This window comes from Somniosus microcephalus, chromosome 2 (genome assembly GCF_052327205.1).
Source record: "Somniosus microcephalus isolate GS21.2 chromosome 2, FLI_Smic_1.0, whole genome shotgun sequence".
Classification (NCBI taxonomy): Eukaryota; Metazoa; Chordata; class Chondrichthyes; order Squaliformes; family Somniosidae; genus Somniosus; species Somniosus microcephalus.
The window spans coordinates 46,729,040-46,748,364 of record NC_140988.1 but is presented as its reverse complement, the minus strand read 5'-3'; the positions used below and the strand labels follow the sequence as shown (position 1 = coordinate 46,748,364).

Sequence of the window (19,325 nt, the reverse complement as noted above, 5' to 3'; positions counted from 1 at the left end):
TGTTATGATCACTCATTCCATGGGGATCCTTTACTAGGACATTTTTAATTAATCCTGTCTCATTACACAGGACCAAATCTAAGGTTGCTTGCCCCCTGGTCGGTTCAGTTACATACTGCTCAAGAAACCCATCCCTAATACACTCAATGAACTCATCCTCAAGGCTGCTCTGCCCAATTTGATTTGTCCAGTTAATGTAATAATTAAAATCCCCCATAATTATAGCTGTTCCCTTATTACAAGCCTCAACTATTTCCTGATTAATACTCCGTCCAACAGAGTTGCAACTGTTCGGAGGCCTATAGACTACACCCACTAGTGTTTTTTTCCCCTTATTATTCCTTATCTCCACCCAAAGTGTTTCACTATCCTGCTCCTTTGACCCAATATAATATCTCTGTATTATAATGATTCCTTCCTTTATTAACATAGCCACCCCACCTCCTCTCCCTTCCTGCCTGTCCTTCTTGATTGTTAAATAACCTGGTATGTTTAATTCCCAGTCATGGTCACCCTGTAGCCATGTTTCTGTAATGGCCACAAGATCATACCCATATGTCGTTATTTGTGCCGTTAACTCATTCATTTTGTTACGAATGCTACGTGCATTCAGATAAAGAACTTTCAAATATGTTTTGTAACACTTAGTTCCTGTTTTTTCCCTTTTTAGTACTTTACTTTTTACTCCATGCCTTCTGTCCCTTCCTGACACGTTCTGTTTTTTAATTCCCCCACTGCTACCTAAGTCTATGACCTTCTCTGTTGTCATTTCTATTATTTGCTCTCTAGAAACCTCCCCCCCACTAATTAGTTTAAAGCCCTCTCTACAGCCCTAGTTATATGATTCGCCAGGACTCTAGTCCCAGCACTGGCCAAGTGGAGTCCATCCCAATGGAACAGCTCCCTCCTATCCCAGTACTGGTGCCAGTGTCCCAAGAAGCAAAACCCATTTCTCCCACACCAGTCTTTGAGCCACGCATTTAACTCTTTAATTTTATTTATCCTAGCCAAATTCTCTCGTGTCTCAGGTAATAACCCAGAGATTATTACCCTTGAGGTTCTGTTTTTTAATTTGACCCGTAGCTGCTCATACTCCTTTAACAGAACCGTCTTCCTTGTCCTATCTACGTCGTTTGTACCAACATGGACCACGACAACTGGATCCTCCCCCTCCCACTCCAAGTTTCTTTCCAGCCCAGAAGAGATGTCCTTAACCCTGGCACCGGGCAGGCAACACAGCCTTCGGGACTCCCGCTCTTGACTGCAGAGAACCCTATCTATCCCCCTAATGATACTATCCCCTACCACTACAACATTTCTTTTTACTCCCTCCACTTGAATGGCCCCCTGTACCACGGTGCTGTGGCCAGGTTGCTCATCCTCCCTGCAGTCCCCGCTCCCACCCTCACAGGGAGTAAGAACCTCGATCCTGCTTGAGAAGAGCAAGGGCTGCGTCTCCTTCAACACTACATCCTGGATCCCTGTACCTTCCTCACTCATAGTCATACCGTCCTGACCCTGACCACGGACTACATCTGCAGTAATTAACTTCATAGGTGTGACCATCTCCTGAAACATAGAGTCCAGGAACTTCTCCCCCTCCCTGATGTGTCGCAGTGTCTGAAGCTCGGTCTCAAGCTCTTTAACATGGAGCTTGAGTTCCTCTAGCAGCAAACACTTATCGCAAATGTAATCACCGTGAGCCTCAATGGGGTCCACCAGCTCCCACATTTCGCAACAGTGACACATCACCTGTTCACCCATATCTATGTAATTAATTACATTTATTATTATTAGTTATGAAGGCCCTCTGCCCCGATGAAGATGATACTATTACACCACTATTCAATAGGACTTACCAACTTAAAGGAATAAAAGAGAAGGAAGAAAACCAACCAACCAGCTGATCACCAACCTCCTCCTTGAATACTGTCTCTGGGGCCTGTTTGGTTGTCTCATCTCGCTTCTCCACCTCGGCAGTGCTGTCTAAGCCTGGGAGTGGGGAAAACAGAACAAAAAACACACCCTCACCTCCCACTTGCCCGAACTCTCCCTCTTACCAAACTCGAGCAGCACTCAATGCACAGCACTCCGTGCAAGCACTAGTCCCGCCCCTTTTATACCCAGATTCTACTTCCGGGTTAAACTCCCCAACAGTTTAATATACATTTAAAAATTAAACACACTTCAAATAATTAACTTTTTAACACACTAAATTTGCCTGTGCCAAGTCAATTTTGGTGAAATGTTTCCCTCCGGATAGTGAGGCGAAAATATCTTCTATCCTCGGAAGAGGATACTGTATCGTGTGAAGGACCGGGTTTACAGTCACCTTGAAGTCCCCACAGATGCGAATTTTTCTCTGTTCTTCAGATTTATCATTATTCAATGTTTTCTTCATGACCGGGACGATGGGTGTTGCCCACTCGCTCCAATCTACCTTGGATAACACGCCTGCTTTTTCCAAATTCTCCAGCTCTGCCTCGACTGCTGGACGAATTGCGTATTGCACCGGCCTTGCCTTAAAAAACTTGGGAATTGCCGCATCTTCCACTTTTATTGAGGTGGTGACGCCTTTCAAGGTTCCTAGTTCCTGTTGAAACACTTCTTTCGCGTTAGCCAAGATGTCTTTTAATCGTTCAGGTATGACGTCATCATCATTTTTTTTCTTACTGGTCACTGTCAGTGCCTGAATGGAGTGCCAGTCTAAACGTATCTTCCTGATCCATTCACGCCCCAACAACGGTGGACCACCATCTTGCAGAACGTATAAATACAACTTCTGTATTTCCTTGCCGTTGTATACAACAGGCACCTTTATTTTCCCTCTGGGGTATACTTTCTGCCCCGTATATGTCTTCAAGATAATGGATGTGTCTTTCAAAGGTATATGCGAAAATAGCTGCTCGTAATCCCGTCGACTTATGATGGTCAGAGCTGATCCTGTATCTAGCTCCATTTTAATTGGGGACCCCGCTATCGTGAGGGTAACCCAAATGGTCTGGTAATCTTCTTTGGCAATTACATTATGTAATTTGAGACAGCTTAGTCTCTTGTTTCCGGAGTCGCTATCGCTCTTCTGGTCTTCGGAGCTACTGTCCGTCATCATTTGTACCTTTCTGTACTTTTCCTTATTGATTTTTTTTCTGTCAGTGGATTTTTTGTTTCCAGATCGGCATATACGTGCAATGTGTCCCATCTTTCCGCATTGCCTGCATGCTTTGTCCTTGAACCAGCAGTCCCTCTGGTCATGGATGGATCTGCTGCAGCGATAACATCTCTCGAAACCCCGTGTCATTTCATGGGTGCCGAAGTCCTGTGGCTTTTGCTGTATCTCTGCAGCTCCTCTTGCTGCTGCTTCGTATGATACAGCCACACTGAAAGCCTTGTCCAGTGTCAAATCTTTCTCAGAAAGTAGCCTTTTCTGTGTTCCTTCACTTAGGAGACCGCAGATGAATTTGTCTCGTAGAGAATCTGCCAGTCCTGCCCTGAATTGGCAGTGCTTTGACAGCTTTCTTAATTCGGTGAGGTAATCAGCGTTACTTTCATTCTTGTGCTGATTCCTCCTGAAGAATTTGAATCGTTCCGCTATCAGCAGCGGTGTTGGGTTTAAGTGCTCCTGTAGGGCATCAACAATCTCCTTAAAATTCTTGTCCATCGGTTTGGCTGGAGTGATTAAGTTTCGTAACAGCCCGTATGTCCTTGCGCCCATCAGATTTAGAAGTACCGATGCCTTTTTATCATCCTCTACTTCATTTGCTGTGCAATATACCTCCACTCTTTCCACATGTGTGGTCCAATCCTCTATATCACTATCGAAAGCAGTAATATTGCCAGTCTTAGGCATCCTGAAAATCAAAAATGGCGCCTCCCGCGCTTTCCTTTCTTCCCTGCCGAGAAAAAATGGCGCCTCCCGCGCTTTCCCGCCGCTGCCGCTGCTGATAACACTGTTCTCCGCGGTTTTTATTTACACAGATATTTTTAATAGTTGGAGACTCGTTCCCGCCGGACTCTCTGGGACTTTTCCCTCCCTCTGCTTGGTCCGAATGCCGACCTGCTTTGCAGCGCCGGCCGTCTCCCAAGTGTTCCACCCTCCGTCTCTGTTTGCCTCCGCCTTCCGACTCGCTGCTCGGCCCCGCTGCAGAGCCACCCGATGGAGCCCCAGCCCGCCGCCCAGGAAGGATTAGTGCAGTACCTGCCACCAGCCTGGCTAGCTGGTGAAACCACAGGTTTTTTTTGGTTTTTTTCTTCGACCTTCTTGAGGTGCTGCCGAATTGCAGGTAAGTCCGTTTCCAATTCGTCGCCACTGTTGTATCCGTGTGTTAATGGAGACACGGAATGCAGGAGTTGGTTTAACAGGTGTTTACTGAACAAAGTCTGGAGGTGAACTAACAGATACAAGATGCTATACAGGCTTATATACCCGAGTGGTCACTACCGGTATTACAGTACACAGGGGCTCTTAAAGGTACATACACTACAATTGGCAAGTTTGGTTAAGTGGCAAATTAACTTAACATAAATGTGAGGTTATGCACTTTGGTAGGAAAAATAGAAACATCACCTACACAGAAAATAAACTGAATGGGGTAGAAGAGTAAATGGATCTAGGGATACAGGTGAATAAATCATTAAAAGCAGCAGCAATGGGATTTATTTCTAGGGATATAGAATTCAGAAGTAATGAAGTTATGTTAAACTTGTATAGGCCACACTTAAGAGTACTGTGCACAGTTCTGGTCTCCATACTATAAAAAGGACATGGAAGCACTGGACCAAATGTAACAGATTTACAATGATGATACCAGAAGTGTGAGATTACAGCTAGTGGGAAAGGTTGAACAGGTTGGGGCTTTTTCCTTTAGAAGAGGGAAGAACTGATTGAGGTCTTTAAAATTATGAATGGGTTGGACAGGGTATCTGTGGACAATGTTTCCACAATCACAATTGTGCAGTGTTTGTTTGTCTCAGCCAGGTAGTGGTAAAGGTGCTCACTTTCCCATCCCTAGCCACCCTGGGCTAGGGATAGGAAAGTGAGCCAGTGTCCCTTTCAGCTGATCTAACATTCATCTATTTAAGGGGAAGCTAGATAAGCATATAAGGGAGAAAGCAACAGAAGGATGTGTTGATGGGATTAGATGAAGTATATAAGAGCCACTTGGCCCCTCGAGCCTGCTCTGCCATTCAATAAGATCATGGCTGATCTTGGGCTCAAAGCCACTTCCCTGCCCGCTCTCCATAACCCTTCACTCCCTTATCTTGCAAAAATGTTCACTTTTAGGAGAAAGTTGCTGAGTATCAATTCACTCAAAAGCATAAAAAGATTCTGTACAATATTTCAAATGTTTCCATGAGGTTCTACTCAAAGGTTTCTATTGTAGGAAAATGACCTTTTTGAAAACATCAAAAGACAAAAGATGGTATTGTTTCCTTCTACTAAATGGGAGAGCGCTTCAAACAAAAAGAACTCTCCCAATACTTTCCTTCCACTTTAAGACCAGGCTAAATCCTGCATCTCTACTGAATTCTATGGGGAATAGGTGGCCACATTTGCTGCAGCCCACAGAACTGATTACTGCACACTAACATATTTTGGTTGGCATATGCTTCTGCTCATTCCAATAGCAGAGTGACTGGGAGATGCGTTAAGAACATAAGAAATAGGAGCAGGAATAGGCCACTTGGCCCCTTGAGCTTGCTTCGCCATTCAATAAGATCATGGCTGATCTTGGGCTCAAAGCCAGTTCCCTGCCCACTCCCCATAACCCTTCACTCCCTTATCTTGCAAAAATCTGTCTTATCTCCACTTTAAATGTATTTAATTACCCAGCCTCCACGGCTTTCTGTGACATAGAATTCCACAGATTTACGACCCTCCGAGAATAAATTCCTCCTCATCTCAGTTCTAAAAGGGCGACCTATTATTCTGAAACTATGCCCCCGAGTTCTAGATTTCCCCACGAGGGGAAACATCCTCTCTGCATCTACCTTGCCGAGCCCCCTCAGTATCTTATATGTTTCAATAAGATCACCTCTCATTCTTCTAAATTCCAATGAGTATAGGCCCAACCTGCTCAAACTTTCTTCAGAAGTCAACCCCCTCATCTCAGGAATCAACCGTGTGAATTGTCTTTGAACTGCCTCCAATGCAAGTATATCCTTCCTTAAATAAGGAGACCAAAACTGTACGCAGTACTCAAGGTGTGGTCTCACCAATACCCTGTACAGTTGTAGCAGGACTTCCCTGCTTTTATACTCCAACCCCCTTGCAATAAAGGCCATCATTCCATTTGCCTTTCTGATTACTTGCTGCACCTGCATGCTAACTTTTTGTGTTTCATGCACAAGGACCTCCAGGTCCCTCTGAACTAGCATTTTGTAATCTCCATTTAAATAATTTGCTTTTTTATTTTTCCTGCCAAAGTGGATAACCTTGCACTTTCCCACATTGTACTCCATCTGCCAAACGTTTGCCCACTCACTTAGCCTGTCTATATCCCTTTGCAGATTCTTTGAGTCCTCTGCACAACTTGCTTTCCCACCCATCTTTGTATCATTGCAAACTTAGCTACATTACAAGTAGGGTGAGAGGAGGCTCGTATGAAGCATAAACAACTGGCATGGACCTGTTGGCCTGTTTCTATGTTAATATTTGTGAGAGAATCCAAAACTAGGGGCCATAAGTACAAGATAGTTAATAAATCCAATAGGGACATAAGGAGAAATGTACTTGCTCAGAGAGTGGTTAGTACTGTATGTGGAACTTGCTACCACAGGAGGTGGTTGAGGCAAATAGCTTGGATGCTTCCAAAAGGAAACTAGATGTGTACATGAGAGAAAAGGGAATATGCTTGAAAGGCTGAGCTGAAGTAGATAGAATGAGAGGAGACTTGTGTGGAGTATAAATACCAGCACAGACTAGTTGGGCCAAATGGCGTGTTTCTGTGCTGTATATTCTATGTAATCTCACGAGTGCTTTTCAGTCAATCTTTTGAAAAGATTGCGTGGTGCATGCAAAATTATAGTATCCAGTACACACAAGGGATCTATTATGGTACCTGGATTACGTATTGTTTAACTAGATATTGGGCAGCAAAGCTACTGAATGTGAGGTATGCTTACAGAAATGACTAGAGATGTGGAATTTGAGAGAATATTTAGCACAGACCTGAAATTTGTAAAACAACATGAATATTTTGACTTTTGGAAAAAGCAAACCACAAACTAAGGGAAGGTGAAGATATTTTGGAATGATAAACCACTAAAGCTAAAACTCTGATTAGGTGAAAAGTTGTACAAGTTGCTTTCAGTGAACATTGAAGTGATTATGAACATCTTGCATTTGGTCACAATCCTAACTATTATAAAAGATTTAAAATTATGAAAATTAATTTTGTCTTGTTTTAGCCATAATGATTTAACAGACTCCATCTAGAAATCCAAATTATTCAAGCAGTAAACCTTGGAACGTATCTACAGTTATTTAAAATGACGAGGACTTTTGCAGCTTATAAATGCAGCTTAAACGTGGTGGCATGTCCCATTTTTGTTTTGGTGTTTCAGAGCTCTTAAATGGTGGTGTCAAATGGGTCGGGGAGCTCTGCTGCTGGATCAGGCTTGTGGATGTTCATGGAAATGTCAGCCAACTCATGACAATGCAGTGATTGATAAGCAGTCAGTCTTCCATAAATTTGTTGTTTTTCAATGTGCTTCAGCCTTTGTTCATGTAATCTAAAAGAAAAATCAGCTAAGATCACACTTTCTATATTTTTAAATGCTAGGGGAGGTCCACAATGGCCATGTTTCTCATGTTACATCTAGGAAGAGAATGGTGTTTTGTATACAATTACCTCCTTTTCACAACTGAATCCAACTGTTCTAACTCCCTTGCAACTTCTTGATATTTCATTTCGAGTAGGAACAGTGCATCTTCGGATTCACTTTCAACCTAGATCAGGTAAAAACATTGTTTAAATCAAATTCAGGAATTGGTCTGCGCTTGGCAATGTACCAATAATTGTACCTTCATGTATACATACCTCCAACTAACTGGTGCATCCAATTATTAAAATCTGATGTGCAAATTTGATTTGATCTTCCTCTCTAAGTTGCTGTTCTTAGCCACATTGTTGGAGGGGAGGAGTGGTTATATTTCCAGAGCGTGTGACAAATGTATCACATAATTGTTTAAGAGTAGCTGAGGTCAAGACTTAAGTTGCTTAGTCGGCGGGAGAACATTACTTCCTAACCTGCATGTTTTGTGGGCTGTGTAAATCTCTTTATGGATGAGTGATTTCATTGGCTGTTTTATCCTACAATAGAATCTAATATCTGTTTTAGCAAAGTTTTACAATTTGGTATTTGTATATAAAATTGATTAAACTAGTGCATCATGTTGCTAGTGCTATCAACATTTCATTCATGTAGTAATAATGTAAAAAAAATTGTAGAACCCATACCAACCCTACCTTTTAAATGCAAAACTAAAATACAGCAGAGTGTTAACCTATATACAATAAATCATTGACAGGGAGGGGTGGGGTGGGGGAGGATGCAGGGGAGGAGGAGAAGAGAATCAGTACCAGTAAATGGCATGACCATCTGATCCTCACTGTCTTGGTTCCCCCTCCATGAATAAATAGACTCCTTCAGTCCTTCACACCAAGCTTGATGAGTGAAATCTCTTGCAAGTTATGTAGTCTGCTTCAATTGTAGTATAATGTAGATGTCATATTTGATAACTTCCCATGGGCATATTTTCTATTCATTGTGCTCCTTCTAATTATGTATTTATTGGGGTAATATTTAAGATACATTTAATTATTTACTCAAGAGAATACATTAGATCTAAAATGGTCCAGGGCAGAATCAATACCATGTGATGGCTCACTTGGAAGATACAGAATTTCCTCTTGTTCTCTGTATCTCCATCAAACCCAGTTTGTTTTTTGTTCCCCAGCCTACCTGGCCATGACTTCTGAACCATTGCCTTAATATGAAGAAAGGGTATGAATTTTCAGGCCAGTGTTAATGCAGTTATGTTCAAAACATTCACACTTACCTTTTCATTTGTTCCAACGTCACATTGCAGATTCTGCTTTGACTCCCTGCTGATTACTACAGCTGGAAGCTGTTTTTCTGACTTTTCCTGATCTTTGTCTGATTTTATGCAATGAATATTCCACAGTTCACTTTGGCCTAAAATGCCTACAGGAAAAATACATTTAAAATTTTTTTTTCCAGGATAGTATAATCCAAGCTATGGTCTCATTGTGTTGTGGACATTGCTGTCCAATCAGGAGGAAGGGTACTAAATTGATCTTTATCCATGTGACTGTGTGATGCACCATCAGTGCAAGGTATCCTGCTTAGAAGCCAGGCTAAAAATCAACTAAACTCAAGTGTCAGTTTAGTTTACTTGGTAGCACTCTGAGTCAGAATCATAACTTGAACAAATAATGTCGATGGACAGTAGTACAGTACTGTCTTTTGGCTTAGATTAAACTGAGGTCCTGTTTTGAGTGTACATTTAAAATTTCATGGCATTATTTTGAATAATCAAACGTTCCAATGGCCTGGCCAAAACTCCTCCCTCAACACCCATCACCAAAAGTAAATTTACTCATCTGCCATTTCATGACTATTTATGGTTTCTTACTCTGCTCACTATGGCCAGTTTTGCCAACGTCACAACAATCACTTCACTTAGGTTTGTTATGTAGAGCCACTACATAAAGCAAGTTCATTGTTCATTACAAATATGAGTTGGCAGTTTGAGGGCCTGAACCCATAAACATGAGGCTATGTCTGTGGATGAATACAAATATGGAACTGTATAGGGCCAGAAGTTACTTACAAATAGCCTATACAACAAAATGTAACCTAGAAACCAGTGTAAGCACAGTCTTGGCAGATGTTCTATTACCAAACCTCCAACTCTCATTCAACCCACTGCATAATTTGGATGAAACCAAGATGAGAGTTGTCATGGAGAGAACAATGTCACCCTGCACTGGATTTTATTTAATGGTGATGTATGCCTGGGATTGGTATAGGTCATGGAAGGCTGCCAATCTCTGAAATGTTGCAATTTCTCCTTGCAGTTAAATGAAATCCATTTTAAAGATTGTGCTTTTCTAAGTATTTCTTCCCCTCTCCAAAGAATTGTTTCCCTTTACTCCCTACAAATTAATGTTTACATTTCCCACACCACCCATTCTTATGGGCCCTTTGAAATAACAACTAATTTAGTGTCATTTGGGAAATTTTGTCTTAGGCCCATAACAACAACAACTTGCATTTATATAGCGCATTTAATGTATTAAAACGTCCTACAGTGCTTCCCAGGAGCGTTGTCAGACAGAGTTTGGTGCCGAGCCACATAAGGAGATAATAAGGCAGGTGACCAAAAGCTTGGTTAAATCGGTAGGTTTTAAGGAGTATCTTAAAGGAGGATCAAGAGGCGGAGAGGTTTAGGGAGGGATTCCAGAGCTTAATGCTTAGGCAGCTGAAGGCAATAGTGGAGCAATGAAAATCGGGGATGCATGAGAGGTCAGAATTGGAGGATTGCAAAGATCTGAGGGTTGTAGGGCTGGAGGATGTTACAGATATAGGGAGGTACGAGGCCATGGAGGGATTTGAAAGCAACGACGAGAATTTTAAAAATCGAGGCTCTGGCAGCTTTTGCAGCCACGATGTGTGCGACTGTACAGAAAATGGAAGAGTCCACCTCCAACATGAGCACCGCCATCTCGGAGGCGATGACAATGGTGTGTTCCATGGAAAGGATGGCCACCTGCATGGAGCAGCAAATGCACCAGTTGAACGAGAACATGCTTGCTGTCGACAACAGATTACATACACTCATTGACCTCATCTCGAGGAGGGATACCAACATAGACTTGGGCGTTCATCACCCCACTGCTGTGCAGCAAGGTGCTCTCCAGCTACTTGCTAACAGGTAAGTGCGGGTGGCCCATGAGAAGGATAATAGCGAGAGGGGACCTAGAAGTGGGGGCTCTTCTCAAAGCACTCCCACTTACCCCCTGTTGCCTCCCCCACAGTGAGAGCCCCATGCTGCCTCGGATCCCGATGACCGAGTCTGTCACTGCACAGTTGCAGGAGGATCAGTCTTTGGCGGGGCCCTCACAGGCTCCAAAATCCAGAGGACGTCCACCAAAAGTGTCAAAGCAGTCACAGCAGGGAAGTGAGCAGCCTGCCTCTACCTCTGCAGAAGCCACAGGGGTTGCACCTCGTAGAAGCATGTGGAAATGAAAAAAGACACAATCATAGATGCACAAGGTGTTTGACAAAATGTTAATGTTAAGTTTCAGTTCTATTTATGATGCACATAAATTTATTTCTTTGCACTACTTTCCCATCTTTTCTATTTTTTCCTGCTACCTGGAAAGTGGCCTTGTCATTTGGAGTGAATGGTGAGACATTACTTAACCTTGAGCACTGTGGGTTTGTGTGAGAGGAATGGCTTGGTCATTGTAGGGCTGCTTTGTGGTGTTGTAGGAGGTGCCATATGGGTGCACTGGTGCAAGTTAAGTAAATTGGACCATTATACAGCCATCCAAGGCCTCCCGCGCACCAATGTGCACTGCTGCTGGTGCCATCTCCACCTCAGGTTCCTCCTCATATTCCATCTGTTCCTCCCCCTCATGTTCCACCTGTTCCTCCTCCTCCTTCTAAGAGACTGCGCTCTGTGCCTTGCTCCTCCTGCAGCTCCAATCCTCGCTGCTGCATTATGTTGTGCAGCTCACAGCATACGACGATGATTCTGGAAACCCTTGCTGGTGTGTACTGAAGGGCTCCTCCAGATCTGTCAAGGCATCTGAAGCGCATCTTCAGCATGCCGATTGCTCACTCTGTGACACATTTGGTGGATATGTGGCTTTGATTATAGCGCTCCTCGGCCTCATTGCTTGGCCTCCTCAATGGTTTCATCAACCACGTCTTCAGTGGATAGCCCTTGTCTCCAAGCAGCCAGCCAGTAAGTATGTTTGGAGATGCGAAGAACTGAGGTGGACTGCCGCAGCACGAAAGAGTCATGACAGCTGCCAGGGAATCTGGCATGCACATGCATGATGATCTTTTTATAGTGGCTAATGAGCTGCACATTAAGGGAGTGGAAGCCCTTGCGGTTCACAAATACTCCTGGGTGATCTGGGGGTGCCTTGGTGGCCACATGTGTGCAGTCGATGACTCCCTGCACCTGTGGAAAGCCAGCCAGAGCCGCAAAGCCGAGCACCCACTCACTATCACTGGCTTCATTAGTGGCAAAGTTCACATAATTGGCTGACTTGTAAAACATGGCATTGGTCACCTGGGTGATGCATCTGTGGGCAGCTGACTGCGGGATCCTGCAAATGTCTGCTGCAGATCCCTGGAAGGAGCCTGAGGCAAAGAAGTTGAGGGCGGTGGTGACTTTGACAGCCATTGGTAAGGAGTGTCCACCAGGACCTCTGGGCAGCAGGTCTTGTTCCAGCAAGCTGCAAATGTCTGCAATGACCTGGCGTGATAGTCTGAGCTTCCTGAAGCTCAGTCATGTCCAGGAAGCTCATCCTCTGTTGGGGGTATTGCCTCTGGCACGGTGCACCCCTGTGCCGACCCCCTCTCTCCTGTAGAACATCAGGTTGCTGAGGAGAAGGCTGTTGCTGTGGTTGCTGCTGCTGCTGGTGTGGCTGGTGCTGTTGGTGCTGGGGCTCACCTTGGTCCAATTCTGAGGTCCAAGGTGAGACAGCATAAGCAGTACCCATGCTGATCTTATCAATGCCAGGTAAAGTGGAGATCAGAGGCATAATCCTCCAATGTACTGAGAGTGACTAGTAATGTGGTGAGAGTGGCTTCCGAGGTTGCAGAAATCACCTGCAAACTCCTGAAAGCAAAGTCTCTGCACAATACAGTGTCAGCCAGAGCCTTTCCCTTAGGCAACGAAGCAGGTGTAAGGTGTGTGTATTTATGTGCTTTTTCCAGCTGTCACTTAATGAAGTAACACAGTGGCTACTGAACTCCTGCCTCCCCTTCACAGGCGAGCTTCCCTAGGTCCGTGAATCCTGTGCGCAACCAGTTAAAGTTTAAACCTCACGTTAAAAAGGCTGTTCAAGGTCTCTAAACGATCAATTAAGTGCCCCAATGAGGTCACTCGCCTCTCCCAAGCGGGTCCGTGGCGCACCTCGAAACGTGCCTCAGTGTATGGCGGAAGTTGGTGGGATGACGGCGGGTTCCCGATGTGCTGTCAATTTCCACACTTTTAACCGCCGACCCGCCCCCAAACCCGCACACGCTGCAATGTGAAAATTCCGGCCATTGTGTCTGTGCTGGCTCTTTGCTTGAGTAATCCAAAACTAATCCTACCGACCTGCTTTCTTCAGAACATAACATACCTTTATAAATAGGAAGATAGGAGTAAAGAAGTAATGATACACTTCAGTGTAGTACTGACAGTGGGTGCCGTGTCAGTGGTGCTGTCTTTTGGCTTAGACATTAAACTAAGGCTCCCTGTGTCTGCTCAGGTGACCTTAAAGGATCCAATGTCACTATTGAAAGAGTAGGGAATTCTTCTTATTTCTTCCTTTGCTTCAAGTAATTATACAATTGTATCTTAAAAGATACAATGGTCCTGTCTCAATAACTCCTTGTGGAAAACATCCACCAACCCTGTGTAGAAGTTTCTCCTCACTCTTAGTTTTAAGTTGATGACCCCTCATTACTGACTCCCAACTAGAGGAAATTGTTTTTTCCATATTCATGCTATCAAAATACCTTCATAATTTTAAAAACCTCAATTAAATCTCCTCTTAGCCTTCTCTGCTACATTGAAAATAGTGCCAGTATATTAAGTGTCTCCCTTTAACTAAAGTTTCCCATCCCTGCCATCAACGCGGTGAATCTATACATTCTGTGGCTTTGATGTCCTTTCCACAATGGGAACATAGGAACAGGAATAGGCCATTTAGCCTGTTGAGCCTGTTCCGCCATTCAATTTGATCATGGCTGATCTGCATCTTAACTCCATCTACCCACCTTAGTTCCATAACCCTTAATACCCTTGCCTAATAAAAATCTATCAATCTCAGTTTTGACATTTTCAATTGACCTAGCCTCAGCAACATTTTTTTGGTGGGGTGGAGGGGGTGGCGGGGAGAGTTCCAGATTTCCACTACTCTTTGTGTGAAGAAATGCTTCCTGACATCACCCCTGAATGGCCTGGCTCTAATTTTAAGGTTATGCCCCCCTTGTTCTGGTCTCCTCCACCAAAGGAAATAGTTTCTCACTAATTATCCTGTCAATTCCTTTGATCATCTTAAACACCTCAATTAGATTACCCATTAATCTTTATACTCAAAGAAATACAAGCCTAGTTTATGCAACCTGTCATAGGAACAGGAGTAGACCATTTCGCCCCTCGAGCTTGTTCTGCCATTCTTGAGATCATGGCTGATCTAGGTTCATTAGAAATCAAATCCATGCTGGCGCTCTCTGATCAGCTCACGTTTGTCCAAATACTCAGTCACTCTGTCCTTACTAATAGATTCTAGTAACTTTCCCACAACCAATGTTAGACTAATAGGCCTATAATTTCCTAGTTTATCTCTCCTACCTTTCTTAAATAATAGAGTGACATTGGCAATTTTCCAATCCAAGGGGACTATTCCTGAATTGAGAGAGCTTTGGAAGGTCATGACTAACGCATCAACAATTTCCTCACCTACTTTTTTTAAAACCTGGGGTGGGAACTATTGGGTCCTGGAGATTTGTCTATCTTTAATCTCATTAGTTTCTCCAGTACCTTTTTTTTACTTATATTGAATCGAGTAAGTTCCTCCCTTGATTTATTTTTAGTTCTCCTTGTATTTCTGGTACTTTATCCTTGTTATGTATTGTGTGTTCTCCTCCCACCTGTGGTGGCGCTGTCACAGGAGATAATGGTTGGGTGTTCTCTTGGTTAAGTTTAGCTCTCTTTGTTTGGAACTCTCCAGAACTTCCCTTTCCCTTTGAATAAAGCACTTCATGTTTGAATCTCTGAGTTCTGAGTTCTAATTGTGTCTAGGCAAAAAGGTACCGACACAACAAAGTGGCGATGAGGAGCGCATGAATCTGCGTACGTTACGGGTGCAGTGAGTAAACAGAAATTTAAATTTGAAACATGAGATGGCTACTATATTAGGAAACATTGGTGATTTTGATGAAAATGTGGAGCAATGGAGCGCTTATACAGAACGTTTTGACTATTTTGTCTTGGCGAATGTGGTGGCAAATGAAAAGGTCATGCCTACCTTTTTGAGTGTAATGGGGCGAAGACATTCAATTTACTTCGCAGCCTTGTGCAGCCAGATAAGCCAGGAACTAAAACATATAAGCAACTAGTGGAAATTCTTGGAGCACATTTTTCACCAAAACCTCTGGTTATTGCTGAGAGATTTAGATTTCACAAACGGAATCAAGAGGAGGGGGAATCAGTGACGATGTTTATTGCTGCTTTAAAAAGGTTGTCGGAACACTGCCAGTTCAAGGAGGTGCTGAATGACACCATTAGAGACAGACTTGTGTGTGGTCTGCAAAGTGCAGCCACACAGAAGCGCCTTCTTACTGAGGACAACCTTACTCTTGAAAAGGCCATTGAAGTTAGTGTCTCCATGGAGATGCGGAAAAGGAGGCTCACCAGTTGAGTTCAAAAGGGAGAGTTCACAAGGTGTCGTCTGAGCCTAAAGGTGCGCGGAATGGCACATGTTACCGTTGTGGGAAAACGGGCCATCACGCTAATGACTGCTGGTATACGGAGCTGGAATGCCGAAATTGTGGCAAAAAGGGTCACATTGAATGCGCCTGTAGAGGTAAAAAAAGAACAGACAGAGCTGGGAAGCATGGAAGCAAAATGTCTGTATTTGGACAAGAGAGGAAAAAGAGTGTTCATTCAGTGCAGTATGATGGAACAAGCAAAACAGAAGGGAGCGACACCTCTGAGGAGGAAGAGGTGCACATACTGATGGTTGCAGGTGGTTCAAATGGCTACTGGGTGTCACCACTGGTGGAGGGACAATCAGTGTGGATGGAGGTGGACACAGGCGCGGCTGTGTCCCTTGTTTCAGACACTGTCTACAACAAAATGCTAAAGCATCTTACCCTTCAGCCAACAAACATTGTGCTAAAGACGTATACCGGCGAACCTGTGGCCATGAGAGGCGCCATTGAGGTGACAGTTAAATTGAATGGACAGACTGCAAAACTGCCACTATATGTGGTAAAGGGAAATTACCCATCGCTACTGGGACGTGCGTGGCTGGAGAAAATCACACTGGACTGGCCTGCAGTCCGCATGATGTCAAAAGGGGAGTCAGGTCTGACTGCAGTGTTAAACAAACATGCAGAACTCTTCAATGGGGAACTTGGGAGCATGAAAAAGATCAGCGTGAGACTGGACATTAAACCTGACAGCAAGCCGAAGTTTCACAAAGCCCGACCTGTACCCTATGCAATTAGGCCAAAAGTTGAGGCTAACTTGGAGGCCTTAGTAGAGAATGGAGTCCTGGAGCCTGTGAGCGTGAGCAAATGGGCCACACCCATTGTTCCTGTCCTGAAAAAGGATGGATCTGTTCGAATCTGCGGGGATTTTAAAGTGACTATTAACCCGGTGCTGTCTGCGGAACAGTACCCTCTTCCCCTTGATGATTGATGATCTTTTTACGGGCCTGGCCGGAGGGCAAAAGTTCAGCAAAATAGACTTATGCCAGGCTTATCTACAAATGCATGTCGATGACAAATCAAAGGAGCTACTGACAATTGTGACACACAAGGGGCTATACAGGTACTGCCGCCTTCCGCTTGGAATTACGTCAGCCCCTGCTCTATTCCAAAGGGCAATGGATCAGATTTTGAGTGGACTGCCAGGAGTCCAGTGCTACCTGGACGACATCCTTGTCACTGGGACAAATGAGGAGGATCATCTTCTGAACTTGGATGCAACACTACAACGACTGAAAGAGTACGGACTCAGAGTTCGTAAAGACAAATGTGAATTCTTTCAGTCTTCAGTTGAGTACCTGGGGCATGTGATTGGTGCTACTGGCCTGCATAAGGCGCCGTCAAAGGTCAAGACGATCGTGGAGGCCCCAGCACCCCAGAATGTGAGCCAGTTACGTTCATTTCTGGGGCTACTTAACTACTATGGGAAATTTATTCCAGACTTAGCAACATTGCTGAAGCCGTTACATCAGTTGCTATGTCAAGGCAAAACATGGGAATGGACTGAACTGTGCAACGAAGCTTTCGCCCAAGCAAAGAAAGCATTGCTGAAGTCAGAGGTCCTGACACACTTTGACCCAAAGCTACCCGTGCAGCTAGCATGTGATGCATCACCATATGGTGTGGGAGCAGTCATATCCCACATCATGCCTTCAGGTGAAGAGAAACCTATCGCCTTCGCATCACACACCTTGAACAAGGCCGAGAGTAACTATGCGCAGATCGAGCGCGAGGCCTTGGGAATCGTGTTTGGAATTCGAAAATTTCATCAGTACCTGTTTGGGAGAAGGTTCACACTCCTGATGGACCACTGTCCATTGACTTCAATCTTCAGGCCCCACGCCGGAATTCCATCTCTCGCTGCAAGCAGGATGCAAAGGTGGGCTTTACTGTTGTCAGGACACACATACGACATCAAATATCGCAAATCAGACTTGCACGGCAACGCAGACGGTCTCTCGAGGCTACCCTTGCCTGTTACTCCCCCAAAGCCTCGTCAGATAGACATCTTCTACTTTAGACAAGTGGAGGGAGCATCTGTCACTGCAGTTCAGGTGCGAATGTACACCCGCAACAATCCAGTCCTGTCTGAGGTAATGGACGATGTCATTCGAGGGAGAGCTATAGGAGATTCTGCTAGGTTGAAACCTTACGTTTCAAAAAGAAATGAGCTCTCCGTCCAGGCAGGTTGTCTTCTTTGGGGATGCTGTTTCATCATTCCGCCACCTCTGAGGGAACCTATACTGCAACAGCTTCATACAGGCCACAGTGGGATGATTCAGATGAAGGAAATGGCAAGAAGCTACTTCTGGTGGCCAGGTCTCGATGGGAATATTGAGGAGAAAGCCAAAACATGTTCCCCATGTCAAAGGGTCTGGATTGTTCCACAGCTGGCAACCCTACACCCCTGGGATTGGCCTGCAGAAGTGTGGCAGCAAGTACATGTGGATTTCGCCGGTCCTTTCGAAGAGAAGATGTTTATGGTGGTTGTGGACGCTCGTAGCAAGTGGCCGGAGGTCGCTGTGATGAGGTCTACCACGGCAGAGAAAACAATTGAGAAACTTGGTGAGATGTTCAGCCGTTATGGCTCACCAGAACAACTCGTAAGTGACAACGGTCCACAATTTGTATCACAGGAGTTTGCAACCTTCCTGCATGTGAATGGTGTTCCTGTTCCTGGGACTAGGGACAGGGTCACTGGTCAAGGCTTGGCTGCTAAGCAAAGCCAGGCCTGGTTAGTACCTGGAGGGGTGACCATCAGGGAAGACCAAGTGCAGAAGGTCACGGAAGGAGCCCCGAGGAGGGGCGGTTGGTGAGAAGGTCACAGAAAGAGGAGTGGCTGGTGAGCAGGCCCGGGCGTTGGGCTGAAGATAGGAGGAATGGTGGAAATGGAATGGCGGCGCGCACCGACGCAGCGGCTTTGTTTCTCCCAGTCATGGGAGCTTGCGAGATCACATTTCGTTGTTCATGTACTTGTGCAATGACAATAAAGTTGAATTATTATTATTATTACATCAGGTCTGCGCCCTATCATCCCTCTACTAACAGCCAGGCAGAAAGGTTCGTGCAAATTTGAAGCACGCCTTGAAGGCATCACAAGGTCAGGGCTCAATCCACCAACGTCTGAACAGCTTCCTGTTGTCCTACAGGAACGAGCCGCATGCCACAACCAAAACTTCCCCCGCTTCGCTCATGATGAAGAGGCAGTTGCGGACACGCTTTGACTTATTCAAACCTCCAAGGGCAGAGCAGGTTGTCCATCGTCAACAACAAGCTCAAGTTGAAAAGGGAGAGAAAAGAGCCAAGGAGAGATGGTTTCATCTGGGAGAGCACGTCTTAGCTCGAAACTACAACACTGGACCGAAATGGGTTCCTGCTACGGTGATTGCGCAGACGGGCCCTGTGTCTTACATGGTTGAGACTGCTGAGGACGTCGTCTGGAGAAGACACACAGATCAACTGTTGCTAGGAGCAGAGACAGCCACAGAGGCTCCAACGGCTGGTTGGCCTGAACTGTTTCCGGATGATACCGCAAACCAGCATCCTTTGCCACAGTGCTCTTCTCCAACACAGGA

At 44.7% G+C, this 19,325-nt stretch overlaps 1 protein-coding gene across 1 annotated transcript in view; it reads right to left on the bottom strand.

The window, feature by feature from the left end:
* Positions 1-3,958: 3,958 nt before the first annotated feature.
* Positions 3,959-19,325, bottom strand: part of LOC147122698 (uncharacterized) — a 31,266-nt gene continuing 15,899 nt past the window's right edge. The window contains exons 4-6 of the mRNA XM_086009420.1: positions 9,062-9,207; positions 7,851-7,948; positions 3,959-7,731 (exon numbers count right to left, since the gene is read on the bottom strand). Coding sequence (XP_085865546.1) covers positions 7,569-7,731; positions 7,851-7,948; positions 9,062-9,207 — 407 coding nt within the window. The 3' untranslated portion in view covers positions 3,959-7,568. The remainder of the gene's footprint in view (positions 7,732-7,850; positions 7,949-9,061; positions 9,208-19,325) is intronic.